We start from the raw sequence: 17,909 nt of genomic DNA on the forward strand, positions 1-17,909 counted from the left end.
GGGCCAAGCATTGGATTAAGTATTTTTCATGCTGTGTTAGTTTCCTGGGGTTACTGTAACAAATTACCATAAACTGGGCAGTTTCAAACAACAAAACATTTATTCTATCATAGTTCCAGAGGCCAGAAGTCCAACATCAAGGTGTGGGCAAGGTTGGTTCCTTCCAGAGACTCCTGGCGGGGCTGGCAAGGGATCTGCTCCATGCCTCTCTCCTAGCTTCTGGCGGTAGCTGGCGATCCTTGGTGTTTGGGGGTTTGTTTCTCTATCATCACATGACATTTTCTCTGTGTATCTGTGTATAAATTTCTTCTTCCTATAAGGATACATCATTGGATTGGGGCCCACCCTAATCCAGTAGAATCTCATTTTAACTTATTTCTACAAAGACCCTACTTCCAAATAAAGTCACATTTACAGGTTTTGAGTGAACATGAATTTTTGCAGGACATTGGGCCACCTGGTACCTGTGTATTATCTTATTTAATCTTGACGATAACCTTTGTAGCCCCATTTTTTATGGATGAAGAAAGAGTACTTCCAGGCCTTCACCTCTTCTCTGTCCAGCTGTTAATGGACATCTCTCTCCACTAAGACATTGCAGTGGTACCTCACAATCAAACATTCCAGAAGCAAACTCAGTATCAGCCCCCAAAATGTGAAGTCCTAAAGCACGGCAGCTCCAGAATGCCTATTTAGGGGAGTAAATGGGATCTTTGGAAGGGGTTGTTTGAAGCAGCCTTTGCAGAGCGCTTTATATAAGACTGAAACAAATAGTAGTTGCCCAGATCTAAAAATGAGGGGTACCACCATTGACTTGAAACAAGACAGTGGTGGGACGAATGGGCAAGAATGATAAATTAAGAAAAATATTAAGGAAGCAGATTTGATAGGTCTAGTTGACCACCTGCGTGTGGAGACAGATGGTAGAGAGGTATTAAAGATGCCTTTGAGTTGATTACAGAATAGTGGATGGTAGGGCTATTTACCAAGAAACAAACAAGAGTGGTGGCAGGGGGACTAGGTAGTAATGAGTTTCAAGTATTAATGAAATCTTATGAGAAAACTAATATAAGAATGGAGCTGCTTTGCTGGAAAGAAGGGGTAGGGCCCTTATTTTCCCCTAGCCCTCCCTGTCTGTGAAAGGCAGGGAGCACTTTGGTAAACATTATGGATTTACTGACTTTCTTGTATTCTTCTAGCTCTAAACAAGAAAGTGCTGATACATAGATATTGATACCATTTTAAGAGCATTTACAAGAAAGATCCTCCTGGCCTCTTTCTACCCTCCTTTCCTGCTATGCAGTGTCTTTCTAAGGAGGGTGCGCTTCTTTACTGATAATCTAGAAACAGCCCTGTGCCACTTAACTTCTTTTGCCCTTGGTGGGTTGTGGTGGGGCTTGGGTGTCCTGTTAGAAAACCCTATGTCTTCTGATGAAAAGTCAGCCTGGTTTCCTTCAGAGGGAAGAGTGAACTTTAGCTCTTGGAATTGTGCCTGCCCTCAGTTAATTCCACAACCTTTATCAGTTCAGACTTGAGGCCTTCCTTTGCGACATTCTGAGAGGTGGTTCATTCAGAGGGATAAAGAAAAACAAAAAAAAATCCTAGGCCCTGAGGAAGCTGGTAAGACCCCCGGCCACAGGCTGTGCTGTCCTGGGTCTGCCTAGGGTCAAGCCAGAGTTGGGCTCCTGGGTTTCTCATAGCTTTGTATTTACACACAGACAAGAATAGGGCTCTTCAAGTTTAATTAAAAACAGGATGTCCCTGCTGGGCCTCTCACTGACATTGCTAAAAATAAAGTAGGGAAATAGCCTGGCCTCTTCATGATTTAATCCCATTAAATTGGCGGGGTTCGGGGGATGTACAGAAACTGGAGCTAATAAGACACGATTTGTTTCAAAGTGCTGTCTGGGCTTTTTCTCTCCCTGCTCTGTGGAGTCCTAGATGCAATACAGTCAGTGCTAACTTATTGAGACCATGAAAGAACACTAACCCTAACCCCGCTGAGGCTTTGCAGGGATGTCATCCACTCACTCACTCTTAAGACTCCTGGGACTTGTCACCTTGTCTCTTTACTCCCTGCTCTAGTACACCCATGTTCATAGACCTGGTATTCTGAATAATTTATTCGTCCTTTTCTGTGAGTTGGTGCACATACAAAAAAAGGGGGGAAAAATCTAGTTTGAATGCAATGAAAGAGCTGTTTAGAAATGTGAGCCTCTTAAAGGTGCTCTCTCTTCCTTTTCAGCCCCTCCGTACACTCAGACATTGTAATTCTTTTTTGCTTATGGGTTCTTTTTCGTACTAACCCATCCTCATTTCTTGGCCCCAACCCTACTCCTTTGGACTGACAGCTAAAGACTAAACTATTGAAGACTTTCTGTTGGGTACAAGAACCTTTATTTCAAACACACAGTCATCTGTTGGTTTGGTCCTTCATTCACTTATTCAACCAGAGTATTAAAAGAATGATCTCTAGATTATCATATCATTGACGTCCCTTCAGGATCCCAAGGGGAATTTCATGAGCCTCAAGTCTTAGAGGCTGAGAGCTCCAAGGAGTATTCCAAACCAGTGGGTTATCCTTGCTACTATGGGACCTTACTGAGGCCCAAACAGACCATGGGAAGGAACAGCGCAGCCCCGAAGAAGGTTGATTACACAACATCCTTAAGGCTTCTATTAATAATCACTGGAAGGACTGATGGTGAAGCTGAAGCTCCCATACTTTGGCCACCTGAAGTGAAGAGCGACTCATTGGGAAAGACCCTGATGCTGGGAAAAATTGAGGGCAGGAGGAGAAGGGGACAACAGAGGAGGAAATGGTTGGATGGCACCATTGACTCAACGGACAGAAGTTTGAGCAAACTTTGGGAGATAGTGAAGTATAGGGAAGCCTGGCATGCTGCAGTTCATGGGGTCACAAAGAGCTAGACACGAATGAGCAACTGAACAACAACAACAAATAGCTAAAACTAAACTTAATACTTACGCCCCTCCCTCATGACCTCTATAACTCCTGAAATGTTGTAGAGTTCTTACACCTTTAAATGGGTGTACCTGGGATCTAATGAGATACTGACAAATAGATACTATTTTGTTGTTGTTGTTCTAAAAGATACCTGGGCTTATGAATTCACAAAATATTTCAGATTGCGTAAGTCTGAAATCCAGGTGAGGGGTGTGTGTGTGTGCGTGTTCATCAGTTTGTGCCACCAATTCCTCTTTGGGTCAAGAGTTATAGAAAAGCTTCCACGTGGGAGCAAAGAAAGCCGAGGAAAGGCGCTAGACCTCAGGACGTAGGTGGTATGGAGAGTCTCCTTCTATCTGCTTTTGTTACTAAATATTCATGTGGACCTGAAAGCTCAGCATCTCTGTTTTCCCATTTGTTAAAAAAAAAAGTCTCACTGTAACTTCCTCCAATTTAAAGGAAAACTGGGGAAGGAAATGGCAACCCACTCCAGTGTTCTTGCCTGGAGAATCCCAGGGACGGGGGAGCCTGGTGGGCTGCCGTCTATGGGGTCGCACAGAGTCGGACACGACTGAAGCAACTTAGTAGTAATAGTAGTAGTAGTAGTATGGCCTTTTCTAATTCCCCCAAGGATGCAGGTGTCTCCACCAGCTTGGCAGGTGGCACTATAATCCCAGCACAGATGGCAGGGTAGTCTTGGGCTGGAGGGGATAGCGGGAGGGGACCAGGAGGAAGACAGAGTGAGATTTGCCTCTTGGCTGTGGAGCGCACTTCAGTGAGTGCTTCTTGGGACAGCTGTCTGTGGCCCAGCTTGCTTACCCCCAGGCAGAGCCACGACTTCCAGCTTGCCCTTCCTCCCAGAGTCACTGTGGAGGCAGCCCTTCAGTTCAGCAAGGGCTCTGGGTGGGTTCAAGTCAGACTAGGGGAGCCTGGCCTAAGGGGTCCCTGTGGGGTGGGATCAGCCCAAGAGTCAACACACTGGCTGAGTCCATTTTTCATTCCTGTTTTAGCAACTGAGATTGTAATATTTATCTCCATTTCTCCAGACTGTTTTAGGAACTTCAGGCAGGTTGATCTGAACAAGACTGTAAAGCAGCAGAGCTTAGCCTTTATCTCTTTCTACCATCCTTTTTGTTTCCACATTTCCCCTTTGGAGACTACTTTCCCTCAGCTGCCTTCCTTTTTCTCCTCCCTCTGCATCCAAAGTTCCAGAACTTTCCAGATTTCTACCCCACCCCCCACCCTCTGGGAAATTCCACTTTTTCTAAAACTCCTTCCCAGGGCCAAAGTTCCCAAAGTGAATCTGAGTAGCAGAACCATGGTCTGGGGATAAAAACAATGACTTTACATTATTCTTCCAAAATAAAAACATCTGATAGCTGAGTCTTCCAGGCCCTGAGCATCTGGGATTGAGGTGTGCGGTCCACAGGTGGTAAGGGAGATAATTTCAGTACTGCTCAAAAACCTCTTCAGTTTTTCAGGGTTTCAGTCAAAAACTCTTCTGATCATCAGATTTCAGACATACTCAGTTTATCTCAAGCAGAGATTGTACACTTGTTCAGTTGCTAAGTCGTATCTGGCTCTTTACAACCCCATGAACTGCAGCCCACCAGGCTTCCCTGTCCTTCACTATCTCCTGGAGCTTACTCAAACTCATGTCCATTGAGTCGCTGATGCCATCCAACCATCTCATCCTCTGTCATCCCTTTCTCCTCTTGCCTTCAATCTTTCCCAGCATCAGGGTCTTTTCCAATGAGTCAGCTCTTCTTAACAGGTGGCCAAAGTATTGACTCTTCAGCTTCAGCATTAGATCATCCAGTGAATATTCAGGGTTAGTCTCCTTTATATTGACTGTTTTGATCTCCTTACAGTCCAAGGGACTCTCAAGAGTCTTCTCCAGCACCACAGTTCAAAAGCATCAATTCTTCAGGGCTCAGTCTTCTTTAAGATCCAGCCTTCTTTACTTTTATTGTGCAGTTATTTCATCCAGTACTCAAGTAGCAGATGGTTGCCATCTGGGGGATAACTGACAGTGTGCTGACAAGGGATGCAAGACGATTGCCACACACAAGTGGAGAGGGCATTGGGATGGATTGGTAATGTCTGGAGGAGGGCAGGCCCTTACAAACAGTGTTTATCATCCTCCAGGGACCCAGGGAGCAGACCCTGACCTGTCTGTCTGGCTCAAGGAATGTCATCTACAGCCTGAGAGTGGGAACCCCCAAATTAGCGACAGCATCACGGGGGATCCCTGTTAGAAATGTAGAACCTTGTGACCCCCATTTCCCAACCCGCCCTACTCAATCAGCTTCTCCTTCTCATAAGATTCCCAGGGGCTTCATATGCACAGTGAGATTAGAGACATGGAGTAGGGGGTGCGTTCGTGGATCTTCTGGTCAGCTGTCGGTCCTGAAGGTCCTTACCCCTGGACACACTCTGCTGGTCTGGCTGCTCTCACAGTCACTGCACGTCTGATTTCCACAACAAGCAAGAAGCAAGAACAGAGCCTGCTCTCTGTGTGAAGGGAAGGCATTCCCTTCCCCCTGCGTTTGGGAGGTTTAATAATAGGGCCATTGGGTGCAAAACCAAACCGTGTTGCTTCTTGTCCCCAGGCGATCTATAAGATGGTTTCCTCTGTAATGAAAATGCCTGAAGATGAGTCGACCCCAGAGAAGAGGACAGAAAAGATCTTCCGCCAGATGGACACCAATCGAGATGGTAGGAGGCCACGGCTACTTTGCTTGGTTTTGCTCATAGTGGGGACTGCTGGAGGGTCTAGATCACCCAGGCATGGAAATGCCACTCAAGGACAATTTATTGGCCATAGGATCTGGCTCAGGGTCCTTGGTGAAAGTGGCTCTTGTTGCATGCTCCCTGCAATAAGAGGACAGAGGAGGACCTGAGTGGTTCGCAGTAGGCTGGATCCTGCAGGCTAGCTAATCAGAAAGTGGGGAGGGGCTTGGTATCCACTCAGACCCTAGAAGCTTCCTCCTAGCCTGCCCAGGGGGTTTCCTGCACATGCTCCAAAGTGTAGGGTTTCCCAGAACCAAGTGGGGCCCCTCAGCTTTTGAGGGGTTAGGCCAGCAGATTTCACCCCAAGAGAGCCACCTACAATTCAAACCCAGCAAGGGGGTGCAAAGCAAACTAAAATGAAAGGAAAGATGGATTTCAGACTCAAAAACAGTGGACTTTTAGATGCTGGATTGCCAGATAGAATAAAGAGGTACAATTAAATTTGATTTTTGGATATATAACAAATGATTTTTTTTAGTATAAGTATGCCCTATGCAATATTTGGAATATACTAAAAAATTATTGTTTATTTGAATTTGAAAGCTAACTGGGCATCATGTATTTTATTTGCCAAATCTGGCAGCCTTGTGTGTGTGTGTATGTGTGTTAATTGCTTAGCTGTGTCCGACTGACTGCAACCTCATGGATGGTAGCCTGCCAGCCTCCTCTGTCCATGGATTTCTCCAGGCAAGAATACTGGAGTGGGTAGCCATTCCCATCTTCAGAGAATCTTCCCGACCCAGAGATTGAACCCAGGTCTCCTGCATTGCAGGCAGATTCTTTACCATCTGAACCGCCAGGGAAGCCCCTCTGACAACCCTGCTGCTGCTGCTGCTAAGTCGCTTCAGTCATGTCTGACTCTGTGCGACTCCATAAACGGCAGCCCACCAGGCTCCCCTGTCCCTGGGATTCTCCAGGCAAGAACACTGGAGTGGGTTGCCATTTCCTTCTCCAGTGCATGAAAGTGAAAAGTGAAAGTGAAGTCACTCAGTCGTGTCCGACTCTTAGCGACCTCATGGACTGCAGCCTACCAGGCTCCTCTGTCCATGGGATTTTCCAGGCAAGAGTATTGGAGTGGGGTGCCAGTGCCTTCTCCGCTGACAACCCTAGTTAGATGTAATACCTGATTTTTAAGTTTTGACACAGATCCTGGCCCATAAAAAGCCCTGAGTCATCTCTGGCTCCTGCTGTTATTTCCAGCTTGCCTGTTCTGCTGGGCATCCCAGCAATTCTTATCAAATATATGAGCTAAGTTACTCATATAGCCCTGATGAAGGCTTTGTGTCAGAGCAAGCCTCAATTTCTATACCTGTGCCCTCTGGGGCACCAGTGGCCTGAGAATCTGGGTTTGCAGGGTACAAGCTAATCTGTTTGTTTGCTTGTTCCTTCACAAAGGTGCCATTACAGCCTGTTCCTTTGTGTGCCTTGATTCACAGCTATTAGTTTGTCTTGCAAAGACTAAACAAACAGGATTCTTTTAGTAGAAGAGTAAAGGCCCTGACATTAAACTGCATATTTTCCTAATGTTCCAGGGGAGCACAGGGGGGCTTGTGTCCTGCCTGTAACCTGGCCTCCTCCTTAGAGTAGAGGTGAAGGATGGGAGAAGATCCAGGCATGCAGGATCAAACCCTCCCTGCCAGAAGTGAGAGCTTCTGCCAGGGGACTTGGGCACAGTGGGCTCACAGAGCCCCGACAGGGTCTGTATTACTCAAATGCATCTTGTTGCTAAAAGCCCTGTGTTTTCCTAATGGAAAGCCTTGATTAAGAAAAAGATGGGGAGGGGAAGTTAGAGCCATACAGTGAAAGTGAAAGTCGTTCAGCCGTGTCCAACTCTTTGCGACCCTATGGACTATATAGTCCATGGAATTCTCCAGGCCAGAATACTGGAGTGGGTAGCCTTTTCCTTCTCCAGGGGATCTTCCCAACCCAGGGACTGAACGCAGGTCTCCCGCATTGTGGACAGATTCTTTACTAGCTGAGCCACAAGGGAAGCTCAAAAATACTGGAGTGGCATGCCTATTCCTTCTCCAGCTTATCTCATCTCCTTCATTGCAGGTGGATACTTTTCCAGCTGAGCTATGAGGGAAGCCCCAGAGCCATACAGGGAGGGGTTTAAGTCTGCAGGGGGTCAGATTCAGCCCAACCAGGAGACTTGGTGCTTCTGCTCTGGGCTTCTAGATGCAAAGGCTGGAGCCCGGAGCAGAGGCCTCATCTGGAGTCTCCAGCGGTTAGATTGCTCCTGAAGAAGTTCTTTGCATCTACCACCCAGCCTGTAACTTGAAAAGTCTGGGCCCCCAGCAAGTTAGCTCCGAAGCCATTTCTGAAGCTCTCGGGTTACTGGAGGAAGCAAGACTTCTTCGCTGAATATAGGCTTCGCTCCGCCCCCACCTCCCACCCCCAGAAATGGGGGAGAAGCTTTGCCTCCCCACTGACAGTATGACTGAGGAAACTTCTGGAAGGAAACTTAATACATACTCTAGCCTAGGTAGAAAGGAGAAGGACCTGGAATAGGAGTGGAATCTCAGCCAGCCAGTCTCCCTCCCGCAGTCCATCGGGGTAAGAGGAAAGAGTCCAGACTGAGGAGTCCTCTCTCTGTTTTGGAATTCCCTCACCCCGGGTGGGAAGGGCAGCCCTCCTCACACCTTGTCCAGAAGAAGTGGCCCTCACCCCACGTTTCTCTTCAGACCCCTCTGCTCACAGACCAACCTAGGTGTACCCAGATGGCCCGAAGGAGCCCTGAGGGCCCAGTAGTACCCCGTGGGATGTGCAGCAGGAACCCCGCTCACTCTCTGAAAGGCACGAGGGCCATCTCTTACATGGATACTGAGTCCCTCCGGTGGCCTGTAGCTGGAAGGGCCACGAGGGCAGGGACCACGCGGGGGCACCCAGCACCCACCCACCCCACCCGCTTCCAGAGCCAGGGCCGGGCACACGGTGAGCTCTCAGTAAGCCACGTGCTGGGCTGTGCGATGCCCACGGGCCCTGGGGCGGGGGTGGGGTGCCTCTCAGCTCCGAAAGACAGAAGGTGGGGCTCACGGCTGGTGTGAGACCCTGGGAAAGGGTGCGCTGCCGCCGGCCCGGAGATGCATCGGGAAGACCCGGGTCATCCGGCTGCCATCGGCCAACACTCACCGGTCCTCTTGCTTTTCAGGGAAACTCTCCCTGGAAGAGTTCATCCGAGGGGCCAAGAGCGACCCGTCCATCGTGCGCCTCCTGCAGTGCGACCCGAGCAGCGCCGGCCAGTTCTGAGCCCGGCGCCGCCAACTGCAGAGCTGCCTGTGTTCCCTTTGGATTTTTTTTTTTTTTTTTTTTTTGGCCAAACAATATTGACAGTGATGCTGTTCCCCCTGTGGTCGGATGCGCCTCCTTCCGTGCCGCCTTCAGCTTCTCTGTCGTGGATGCTTCGTGGGAATGTCTAGACCCCCCGCGCTTGTGGAAGCATGGACAGCGCTGTCGTGCACAGACTTTGGTGTTTGTTGTTCTGACGATTTTTCATCATCATCATTATTATTTTTCCTTTGATTCGAAAGTCTGTGTTCTAAAACTGAAGACTCGGGGAGGCGAGGGAAGGGAAAACAATCCAGTCCAGTGATTCTGTTGCAAACTTGAGGGGCCTGTTGGAAAAACAAAACTCGCCACCTGGGTCTGGAGTCATACATGCCCTAGGGGTGGTGGCACCACTTGCTGGATTCCCCGGGGACCAGGAATCCTCTGGGGCCAGACTCTTAAAGAGACCTGGGGGATCCTCCCCAGAGGCCCACCCCACCCTCTTCCCAAATAGGCTGTAGTTTCTAAGCTGTGAACATTTCAAGGTAAATTCATAGAGAAGAAAAAGATGGCTCAGCTATTTCTTGCCAGGTTTACACTAGTTGAGCTGAGTTTCTTTGGAAATTAAATGCAAGTGGTAACTTATATTCCAAAACCAGACCCATCTTGTTGCCTATTGTGATTTAAAAAAAAAAAAAGATTGCTGTATATAAAATATTGGGTAATGCAGACCAAATTGTTTTGCCTTGTTTAAATGAAATGCATGTTTAGTGAGCACTAATACAATCTTATTACAGAAGACTGTTTTCCGTAGCTTATTGTAAAGTAAGCCAGCTGTAATGAATGTCTATGTCTTGTTTTAAAGTCATATCTGTCTTTGCACAAATGCACCCATCAGCAGGTATATTTTATATACTCCAGAAAAGTACAAAGTAACCAGACCAGGGCCCAAGCTAATTTTGAGTGCTTTTCCAGTGGTACTGCCAAGGGAATAGAAGTGGGGCAGGTTTGAGTGGAATGTGTCAAGCGGAGCACCAGAAGGTTCATATTTATTAGAGATGTGGGTTTGCCCACCAGCCCAGTAGCTCACTGATATAGTACTGGATTGGAGGTATGGTGCTTTTCTGAACAGATGATGTTCTGTGGATTTTCCCACCCTCCCTCACCCCAAATAGCATAAATTCTGGGGGTTTCCTGATGCTTTAATCCACATGTATAGTTAGGAAGCCATAGCTGGAATGTTGACTTTTCCATGCTCCCAGTGACCCTTAAGAGAGTCAGAGGTTAGGCAGTCATCTGGTTCATCTTGAAGAAGGCATAAGCAGCTGTATCTGATTTCTAAGGCCCACTATATAGAATCCAAAAAATATTTTCCATCATTGTGTTCTCTGAAAGCAAATTTCTATTTCCAGAAGTGACGACACAAATTTGAGTTGCTGTTTGGTCTGATGACCTTTGTGTTGAAAGGTAGGAGTCAAAGTCGCTGGTCTCAGGTAAGTCACATTTTCACAAGCAGTAGGCAAGCGGAAGCTCATGCACTCAAGGATGTAGATGAGGAGATCTTGCCCCAAGAGAAGGCAGACAGGTTCCCTGGGCTGCAGCCAAGCTACATCCTACAGACCATGAACCACACAAAGATAAACTTAGAAGGGAAATGATGCTGAGCCTGTTCTAACCTCCAGATTCTCCTGGGTATTACTCAATTCCATTTAAACTGATAGTAAAAATCTGCATTTGTGTTGTTGACCAAAACGAACGAACTTTGCTAGGTGAAATTTTGAGACCTGGACTCACTCAGTAAAATAATCTTCTTGCTCTGAGTGTCAGCTTTTTTTAACAGTGGTTTTACACCTTGAGACTTTCGGAGTTCCTCCATTGGCCAAGTGGTAAAACCTGGTTTTGAAAACTAGGGAATTAACCTAGTGGCATGCACAATGGCATGGGGACCCAGCACTCTACAGGTGATGTTCAAGAGCTGCATCCCACTTTCTCCTGATCTTGACTGAAGACCTAATTCCTCCTTTAGTTTTCCTTAATGGTAGAGTCAGTTAATGTCGGGGAAAGCCCATTAGGACTCCATCCTAAGTCATGACATCTTACTGAGCCAGACTTACACTGCTCATTAGAGCCTAGAGCTGGAGTAAGAAGCAGGGGAGCACATCTCCAGCTGTTAAAAAAAGAGAACAGACACAGGGCTGATCAGTGCTGATTTGCCCAGGATGGTCGGAAAGTAGTCCTTGTCCTGGCCTGCCACTGACCCTGACTGTGTTTTTCTGAGGGTTGTTTTTCTCATTTTTCTCCTTCCCAGCAGGCCTTTGTATGTCTGATCCAATGCACTGTGTGGCCAAGGGACTCAGCAGCACCCAAAGGCTGAATGCCTAAACGCTTATGTCACTCCTGAGCTGGGCTGTTCATTGTCACTGCTGTGTTGAGGGACCTCTGGAAATGGAGTCTGTTTTGTCTGAAAGCAGCTCAGCCTGTGATGTTCAAGGGACTGGAATAAAGTGGTTTACGACTTGAAGGATGATACAGACTGGTCGACTATTCATACCCTTGTTTAGGGTGGGGAAGGGATGCTGAGGGTGCAGTCCCATCCCATTGATACACCCCAGGAACACTTTCCACAGGGGAATTTAATAATATATATCTATGTATATCGATATATTTATGAATCCTTTCCTATGGAGTGGGTCCTGCATCAGTTGACTTTGGGTCTCTCTAGCTTGGCATTCTAGCATGTTGATTGTTTAATATGATTGTCTGGGACCTGAGCTTTCTTTATGAAAAGTGGAGATGCTTCAACAAGCCTCTCATCTTTGTCAGGCGTATGCTTGTATTCTCCTGAAATATACTAGTTTTTCAGGTGGCTGAAGAAACAAGAGAAAGAATATTGTATTTGCCAAGGCAGCAGAGTATCAGTCAAATCCACTTACAATAGAAAGATTATTGTAGAGTGAAAAGATGTCCACGCCAAGAGCCAATGATATATTTTATATCTAACCAATGATATATGCATTGCAGATTTCTCTACACTTGAATGATGACTATGTGTCCAGGACTTAGGTCCTGGGCACTTGCTGCCCTGGCTGCTAAGATGCCATTGATCCTCAGACACAGGGGTGCAGACACTTGAGTGGGCAACCTTCCCAATGCAAGGTTAGAGTTTGGTGACCTCTCATCACGTTGTGAAAGTCTAAGGGTAAAAGGGGCTTGTATGCCCTGGGACTGGGTTGACTGCCGAGCCCTGCCTCTCTGAAAGTGAACTGCTATCCTGGCACTGATGATGCCAGGCTGTCATCACCTGGCACATCACGGCCTCTGAGGATGGACTGCATCTAACCTGCCTCTCCGTCCCCAGCACCAGGCACAGTGCCTGGCCCATGGTAACTGAGCTGAGTTGGTATAGAGATGAAGATGAAGGCAAGAGCCAGTCCTGGACCCTGGGTCCCTGATAGTTGGTCATCTTCACCCACCCAGAGTCCCAGTACAGGGAGGTGGGGTTGGGGTGGCACATGTGGGGAGCCACGTTCACAGCAGGACCAGAGCTGCCATGAGTCCAGGGAGAACTGCCTCAGGAGAGGAGGTGAGACTAGCGAATGCCCGGCAGGACCTCCTTGGGCAGGGGTGGAGGTGGGGGGAGCACATTCAGACCTCCTACTCATACTGGGGAACACAGATCATGGCAAAGGGGCCTTTGGCCCATTTCTGATCCATGATCTCTCCAGAAGCCTCCTCAACAAGCACTTCTCCCAGCCTCCTCTTTAATGCCCAGTGGTCCAGGTGTGGAGGCTGCCGAGGATGCCAACAGGGTTGAAGTTGGTCAGAGAAAGCTTTCCCAAGGTGGATGTTTAGCCAAGATTTGAAAGCTGTGGTCATAGAGAGAAGGTGAGATGTGGAAGACACAGAAGCCGCTACTTGTTTGGATCAGAGAGGCTCTTGGGAGATCATCATGGAGGACAGTTGAAGGAGTGGGTGGGTGGCCACTGAGGAAATGCCGAGAAATACTGGGATTTAAGCTGGCGGATACTAGCGAGGCGGTGGGTTCCAGGGCAAGAGACTGTTGTGATGAGCTTGGTGTTTCAGCCACATGGTTTTAACATCTGTGAAAAGGTGGGTGAAGATGAATTAAAGGACATCAAAGGTTCTTGTGGTCATTTAAGTGGGGAGTGAGGAAGACAAAGGACGGACAGAGCCTACTCCCCACCCCAAGGAACTGAAAGAGCAGCCATCCTGGTGGCCTGTTGTGGTCACACTGGAGGCGTGGTGATGGATGTCTTCAGCCTCTTCTTACTCAACCTTGGGGTGGAGGCACAATGGGGCAACCGGAAGAGGAAATGCCTGCTGTGTTGAAGCCCAGGACCTGAGGTGCCCACGGGGAGCCCAGGACCTTCCCAGCGCACACAGAGGCTTCTTCCCAATCAGCCAAAGAGCCCCAACAACCACCTCACAGAAAACACGGGACACTTGAAGTTTACTCTTACATTATGAATATTTATTTTTTCTTCTTAAAAATGTACAAAAAATAAAATAACTGTATTTATAGTTTATAGATTCCCCCTCTCCCATTTACAAAACTATTAAGTTACATTTGCCTTTAAAAAAAAAAAAACATGAGCACAAATTGTCCATCTCGCAATCTCTTTTGCTTGTCTTTACGAAAGGGCTGTTCGTAGAATTTGGCACAAACCCCCTGCTTCTGTTGCATTTCATAATTTTAAATAAGAAGGAAAATAAATGTTTGATTCAGTTCATGCTTCTTAAGTTTCTGGGCTGGGACATGCCTTAGTCTTTTAGGATCCAATTCCAAGATGACATCTGACTGCATTTTTCTGTTGGACCCAATTTCCCAGAAAGTCTAAGCATTTGGGGTAAGTATAAGAAAAACACTTGTTGCATATGTCCCTCATCTTACATGGAATTTTTAAAGCTTATTTATTTCAGTCTGATTAAGAAACCAAAGAAAAAAAGAGGCAAGTTTCCCCATTTCTCTGGAGTGTTTTTTTTCCCCCACCTTGGACAATTTTGCTCATCAAAGCTCTGCTCACACACAGTGAAGGCCACATCGAAGCCAAGCCACGGGCACACTGAGAATGCAGAGAGGACGACGTGGTGAGGTGGGGAAAGATTGGATGGGGGGGCACACTGTGTGCCACCCTTTGCTGGCACTGACCTCATATGCTTTGTTCTGGCAGAACACAATGATTGCCCAGGGCCCTAAGACAAAGGCAGAAGTATCTTGGATTCATCTTCTGCCTCTAGGGCAGGACCAGAAACATTTTGTCCTCAGAGGCTGGGGAGAGAAGGTCAGGGAACCCATGTCTGATTGTCAAAGAGTTTCTCTTTTCCCTACTCTGGAGTCCTACACCCTGGCCTGATAGTATTTACCACTGGGCCTGGCAATCATGTCTGAAATCACCCCTTAGGCAAGGAGCATGGTGGCACATTGTACATCATGCATTTCCAATACTGAGTCCCATTAGTACCACATGCCGGTCCAGGATGTGAGAGTCACAGAGTGGAGGACGAGGGGACAGACTGGAGCAGAGCTAAATCCAGGATGCGACCTTCGGCACCACAGGGAGGAGTAACGCGTCCAGAAGACACAGAAAGGTGCCCCCTCACCACACCTAGAGATCTTCCTGGGCACGCACCTGCCCTCCAGCCCATTTGAATCCTCTGCAGCCTCAAGGACAGAAAGCTGGGCTGAAAGCAGCCCTTCTGTCCTACTCTTGGCCTCGGTGGGCAGGGAGGCAGGGAGCCCTTGGAGAGAAAGCCCCCAGATAAGACATCAAAGTGCTTCACAAACAAATCTGGGCCCTTCCATAGAACCTGCCCTAGATCTGGGACTTCCTAGGGAGTGTGGCTACCAGAAACCTATGCTTCAGCTCACAAAGCTGAACCTGAACCCCTAGACTGTGTACCTGTCCCCTCAAAGAGAACTGTGGCCCGGATGGTTCATGATGTTGCGACTGTTTGGGGAAGCATTTCACCTCCTCTTCATCTGCCAGGATACCTGGTAGGAGGACAAGCGTTCTCTCTCCATCTTCCAGACGCTGGTTTCAGAAGCGCCAGGGCTCCCGGGGTCTTCTCACACCCATCCAGCATCCAGCAGCCCAGCCTCCCCGAGCCGGCTGAGCCCTAGAAGGCAGCCCAAGCCTGGCGGTCAGAGCTGAGCCATCTCAGGACTGCAGTTGGGCCTCCAGGGAGCCACTTGAGATGAGGATGTGCTTGTAAACTGTGAGACGCTGCACAGTGGCCGGGTCCTCACAAAAGCCCAGGAGTTCTGTGGCAGACCCAGTGATGGAACCCCGATGGCAAGTCCCTGTGGCCTCTCCAGAAAGTTCAGGCGGCACCAACACCAAAGCTGGAGGAGGTGGGACCTCACACAATCCGACCTTTCCCATAGATAGCTCAGAGGGAGAGTCAGGCAAAGCTCATCGCCATGAGACAAACTCAGCGGGCCTTTGGGGCAGCTAGTGCCCATAGAGAGGGAACGGGGGGGCCTCAGGTGTGCCCACAGGGGGCAACCATCTTGGCACCCACTGCCTGACACCCTCAAGGCCATGTCCCTCGCCCAGCATGTCTTCTGAACAGCACGGAGGCAGAAACCTCTTGGAGAAAGCAGGGTCTCCAGGTATGTGCCTCCCCCAGGCCTGCGGCAGTAAACATGCCCACATACCACAGGTAAAATATATTATTGCGATATTATAAACACTATGTACATGATAGCCAGGCACACTTTCGGGGTTACTTACTAATTACACAGTGGCCAAATGTCTTCCTGTACACGGCCTGGTGGCTACTCGCTAGGAACCCCTGGGGGTACCCGCCAATAACCTTCCTCAGAGCAGACTGAAGGCTTCTGATCAGGAAGGGGTGTCCACCTCCCCCCAACCTTGGATAAAGGAAGCGGCTTGTTCTGTCCAGCCGCTCAGGAGACATCGGGGGTGAGATGGCAGGAGGGAGCTCCCTCAGGCTCTTCAGGATCAATGGACTGAAAGGGAGAGCTCCAGCCCGTGTCAGCTGGAGCCAGCAGTGACCTGCAGAGTCCTGGTGGGCCCTGGGCCCTGGGCTCCGGAAAAAAGGTGGACAATAAATAAGGATGTGACAGGCTCAAGGCCCCGTCCCAAGGGGCTTGGGTGGCCCAAACGCAGGGATCCCAGCCCAGGTCTTCGGGCCTCGCCCCGCTCCCCAGCGCAGTCGTGTAACAGCAGTTGTCGGATGGGTGAGGTGGGTCTGCGGGGCCTGGGGGCCGGGGCCTCCGACTTCCCCGGGGAGGAAGGCCCTGAGGGCTGCAGCCCAGAGTGGGACTCAGATTTCCATGAGTGTGATCTTGAAGCCTTCCACCATGCTCTCCATGTTGAGGATGAAGGTGTCCTCATTCGAGTAGTGCTCAATGATGTTGTCGTCCATATTCACCAGGATGCTGCGGGGTAAGTGTGGGGGGAAACAAAGATGCCATGATCGAGGTGCTCAGTGAAGGGCAGGCTCCAGGCTGGGGGTTCCCTCAGCCATTCTTTCACAAGGGAGGCCAGGGAGGTGGGTGGGGGGTGGAAGGGAGAGGAGACAGGCAGGGAGAGAGGCCCTCACTGTACTTCTTTCCCAGACATCAGTTAGAGGGAAGTAAAACCTCGATTTCTCAGAACTTCTTATGAGATGGGATGTCAGACATCATTCAACCCAAACCTTTGGCTCTCTAGACTGGTAAACTGAAGCCTAGAAAAAGTTAACAGAGCCTGAAATCACAGAGCTAACTATTGACGGAGACTGGATCTAAAGAGTTAGGTCTCCTAACTCTTTTCATTAAACCATATTGCCTCTTGAAAACACCTTTTCCTCTGCACTTACAAGAGGAAAATAAACCAGAGCTGCGGCTACCCTTCCTCGAGCATGGTGTCTGTTTCGCAAACCTGTGTTCAGTCCTTACGGCAACCATGGAGGCAGGTGCGATCACCGCCATGTTGCAATTGAGTAGCCTGAGTTCAGCGAGGTTAGATCATGTCCCCAGGTTCACTCAGCCGGTTCAAGGCTGAGCTCGGTTTGGGTACTAGCTTTGCCTCACTCTGAAGTTCGTACTCTATCACATGTGACCTAGCCCTTAGTTAACCATCTGAGCTGGGTTTCATTTTAAGAAAACCAACAACGTTCAGGGTCTGTCCATGAGACAAGTCCTCGAGCCAATCCCCTTCTTTGAAGTCAGACAGACCTTCGTTTGAGAAGTGACTATCATTTTACAGCTATGTGTCATCAGGCAAGTTGTTTAGCCTTTCAGAGTCTCGGTTTATTCTTCCACAAAAATAAGAATAACAACCCTGCTTTAGAGGGCTGTGGTTAGGATTAAAGTATTTAGCCCAGGGCCTGACACCGGACCCCGTGGAAGTGAAATGCTACCATCGGCATACACATCAGCACTCAGGGCTTCTGCTCAGCATGAGACCCTGAGACACCACTCAGATCTCACCATCAAAGGAATCCACTCAGCCTCTTGCACTGACTTTGGAAAGAACATGCGTTTTAGTGAGCTCTTCAACCAGGGCTCAAATGGAAAGGGTTTCCCGCTTGACTCCAAATTAACTGAGAGACCCCATTACTTGGAAGTCCCCAGTATCCCAGATCATCAATTTCTTCTATGAAAAAGGCCCAGAGAAGAGTTTAAAGATCAACTTTCTGCTTTTTGTAAGAAAATGGATCCAGAAGCTGACTCACTGGAGACCCTTTTCCAGTACTAAACCCTGTTCCACGGCCACTGTGCTTATAGCTTCATTCACAGGAGGCCCCAAGAGGGCTGGAGGCAGCAGACAGCAGAATGTACAAGCTAAATACTTGGGCTTTGGGGCCACGAAAGTTTACTTGGGTTAAATCTGCTTTTCACCTACTGAAC

General features: G+C 48.5%; 2 protein-coding genes across 3 annotated transcripts in view; one reads left to right on the top strand and one right to left on the bottom strand.

Annotated features, from left to right (window-relative positions):
* The window catches only part of NCALD (neurocalcin delta), a 90,789-nt gene extending 79,234 nt beyond the window's left edge, over positions 1-11,555 (top strand). The window contains exons 3-4 of the mRNA XM_040261982.1: positions 5,581-5,686; positions 8,913-11,555. Coding sequence (XP_040117916.1) covers positions 5,581-5,686; positions 8,913-9,010 — 204 coding nt within the window. The 3' untranslated portion in view covers positions 9,011-11,555. The remainder of the gene's footprint in view (positions 1-5,580; positions 5,687-8,912) is intronic.
* A 1,943-nt stretch (positions 11,556-13,498) lies between these two features.
* GRHL2 (grainyhead like transcription factor 2) overlaps positions 13,499-17,909 on the bottom strand; it is a 169,293-nt gene continuing 164,882 nt past the window's right edge. For both annotated transcript variants that reach the window (XM_040261981.1, XM_040261980.1), the window contains exon 16: positions 13,499-16,454. In XM_040261981.1, the coding sequence (XP_040117915.1) occupies positions 16,340-16,454 (115 nt within the window). In that variant the 3' untranslated portion in view covers positions 13,499-16,339. The remainder of the gene's footprint in view (positions 16,455-17,909) is intronic.

Source organism: Oryx dammah, unplaced genomic scaffold (genome assembly GCF_014754425.2).
Source record: "Oryx dammah isolate SB20612 unplaced genomic scaffold, SCBI_Odam_1.1 HiC_scaffold_19, whole genome shotgun sequence".
Taxonomy (NCBI): Eukaryota; Metazoa; Chordata; class Mammalia; order Artiodactyla; family Bovidae; genus Oryx; species Oryx dammah.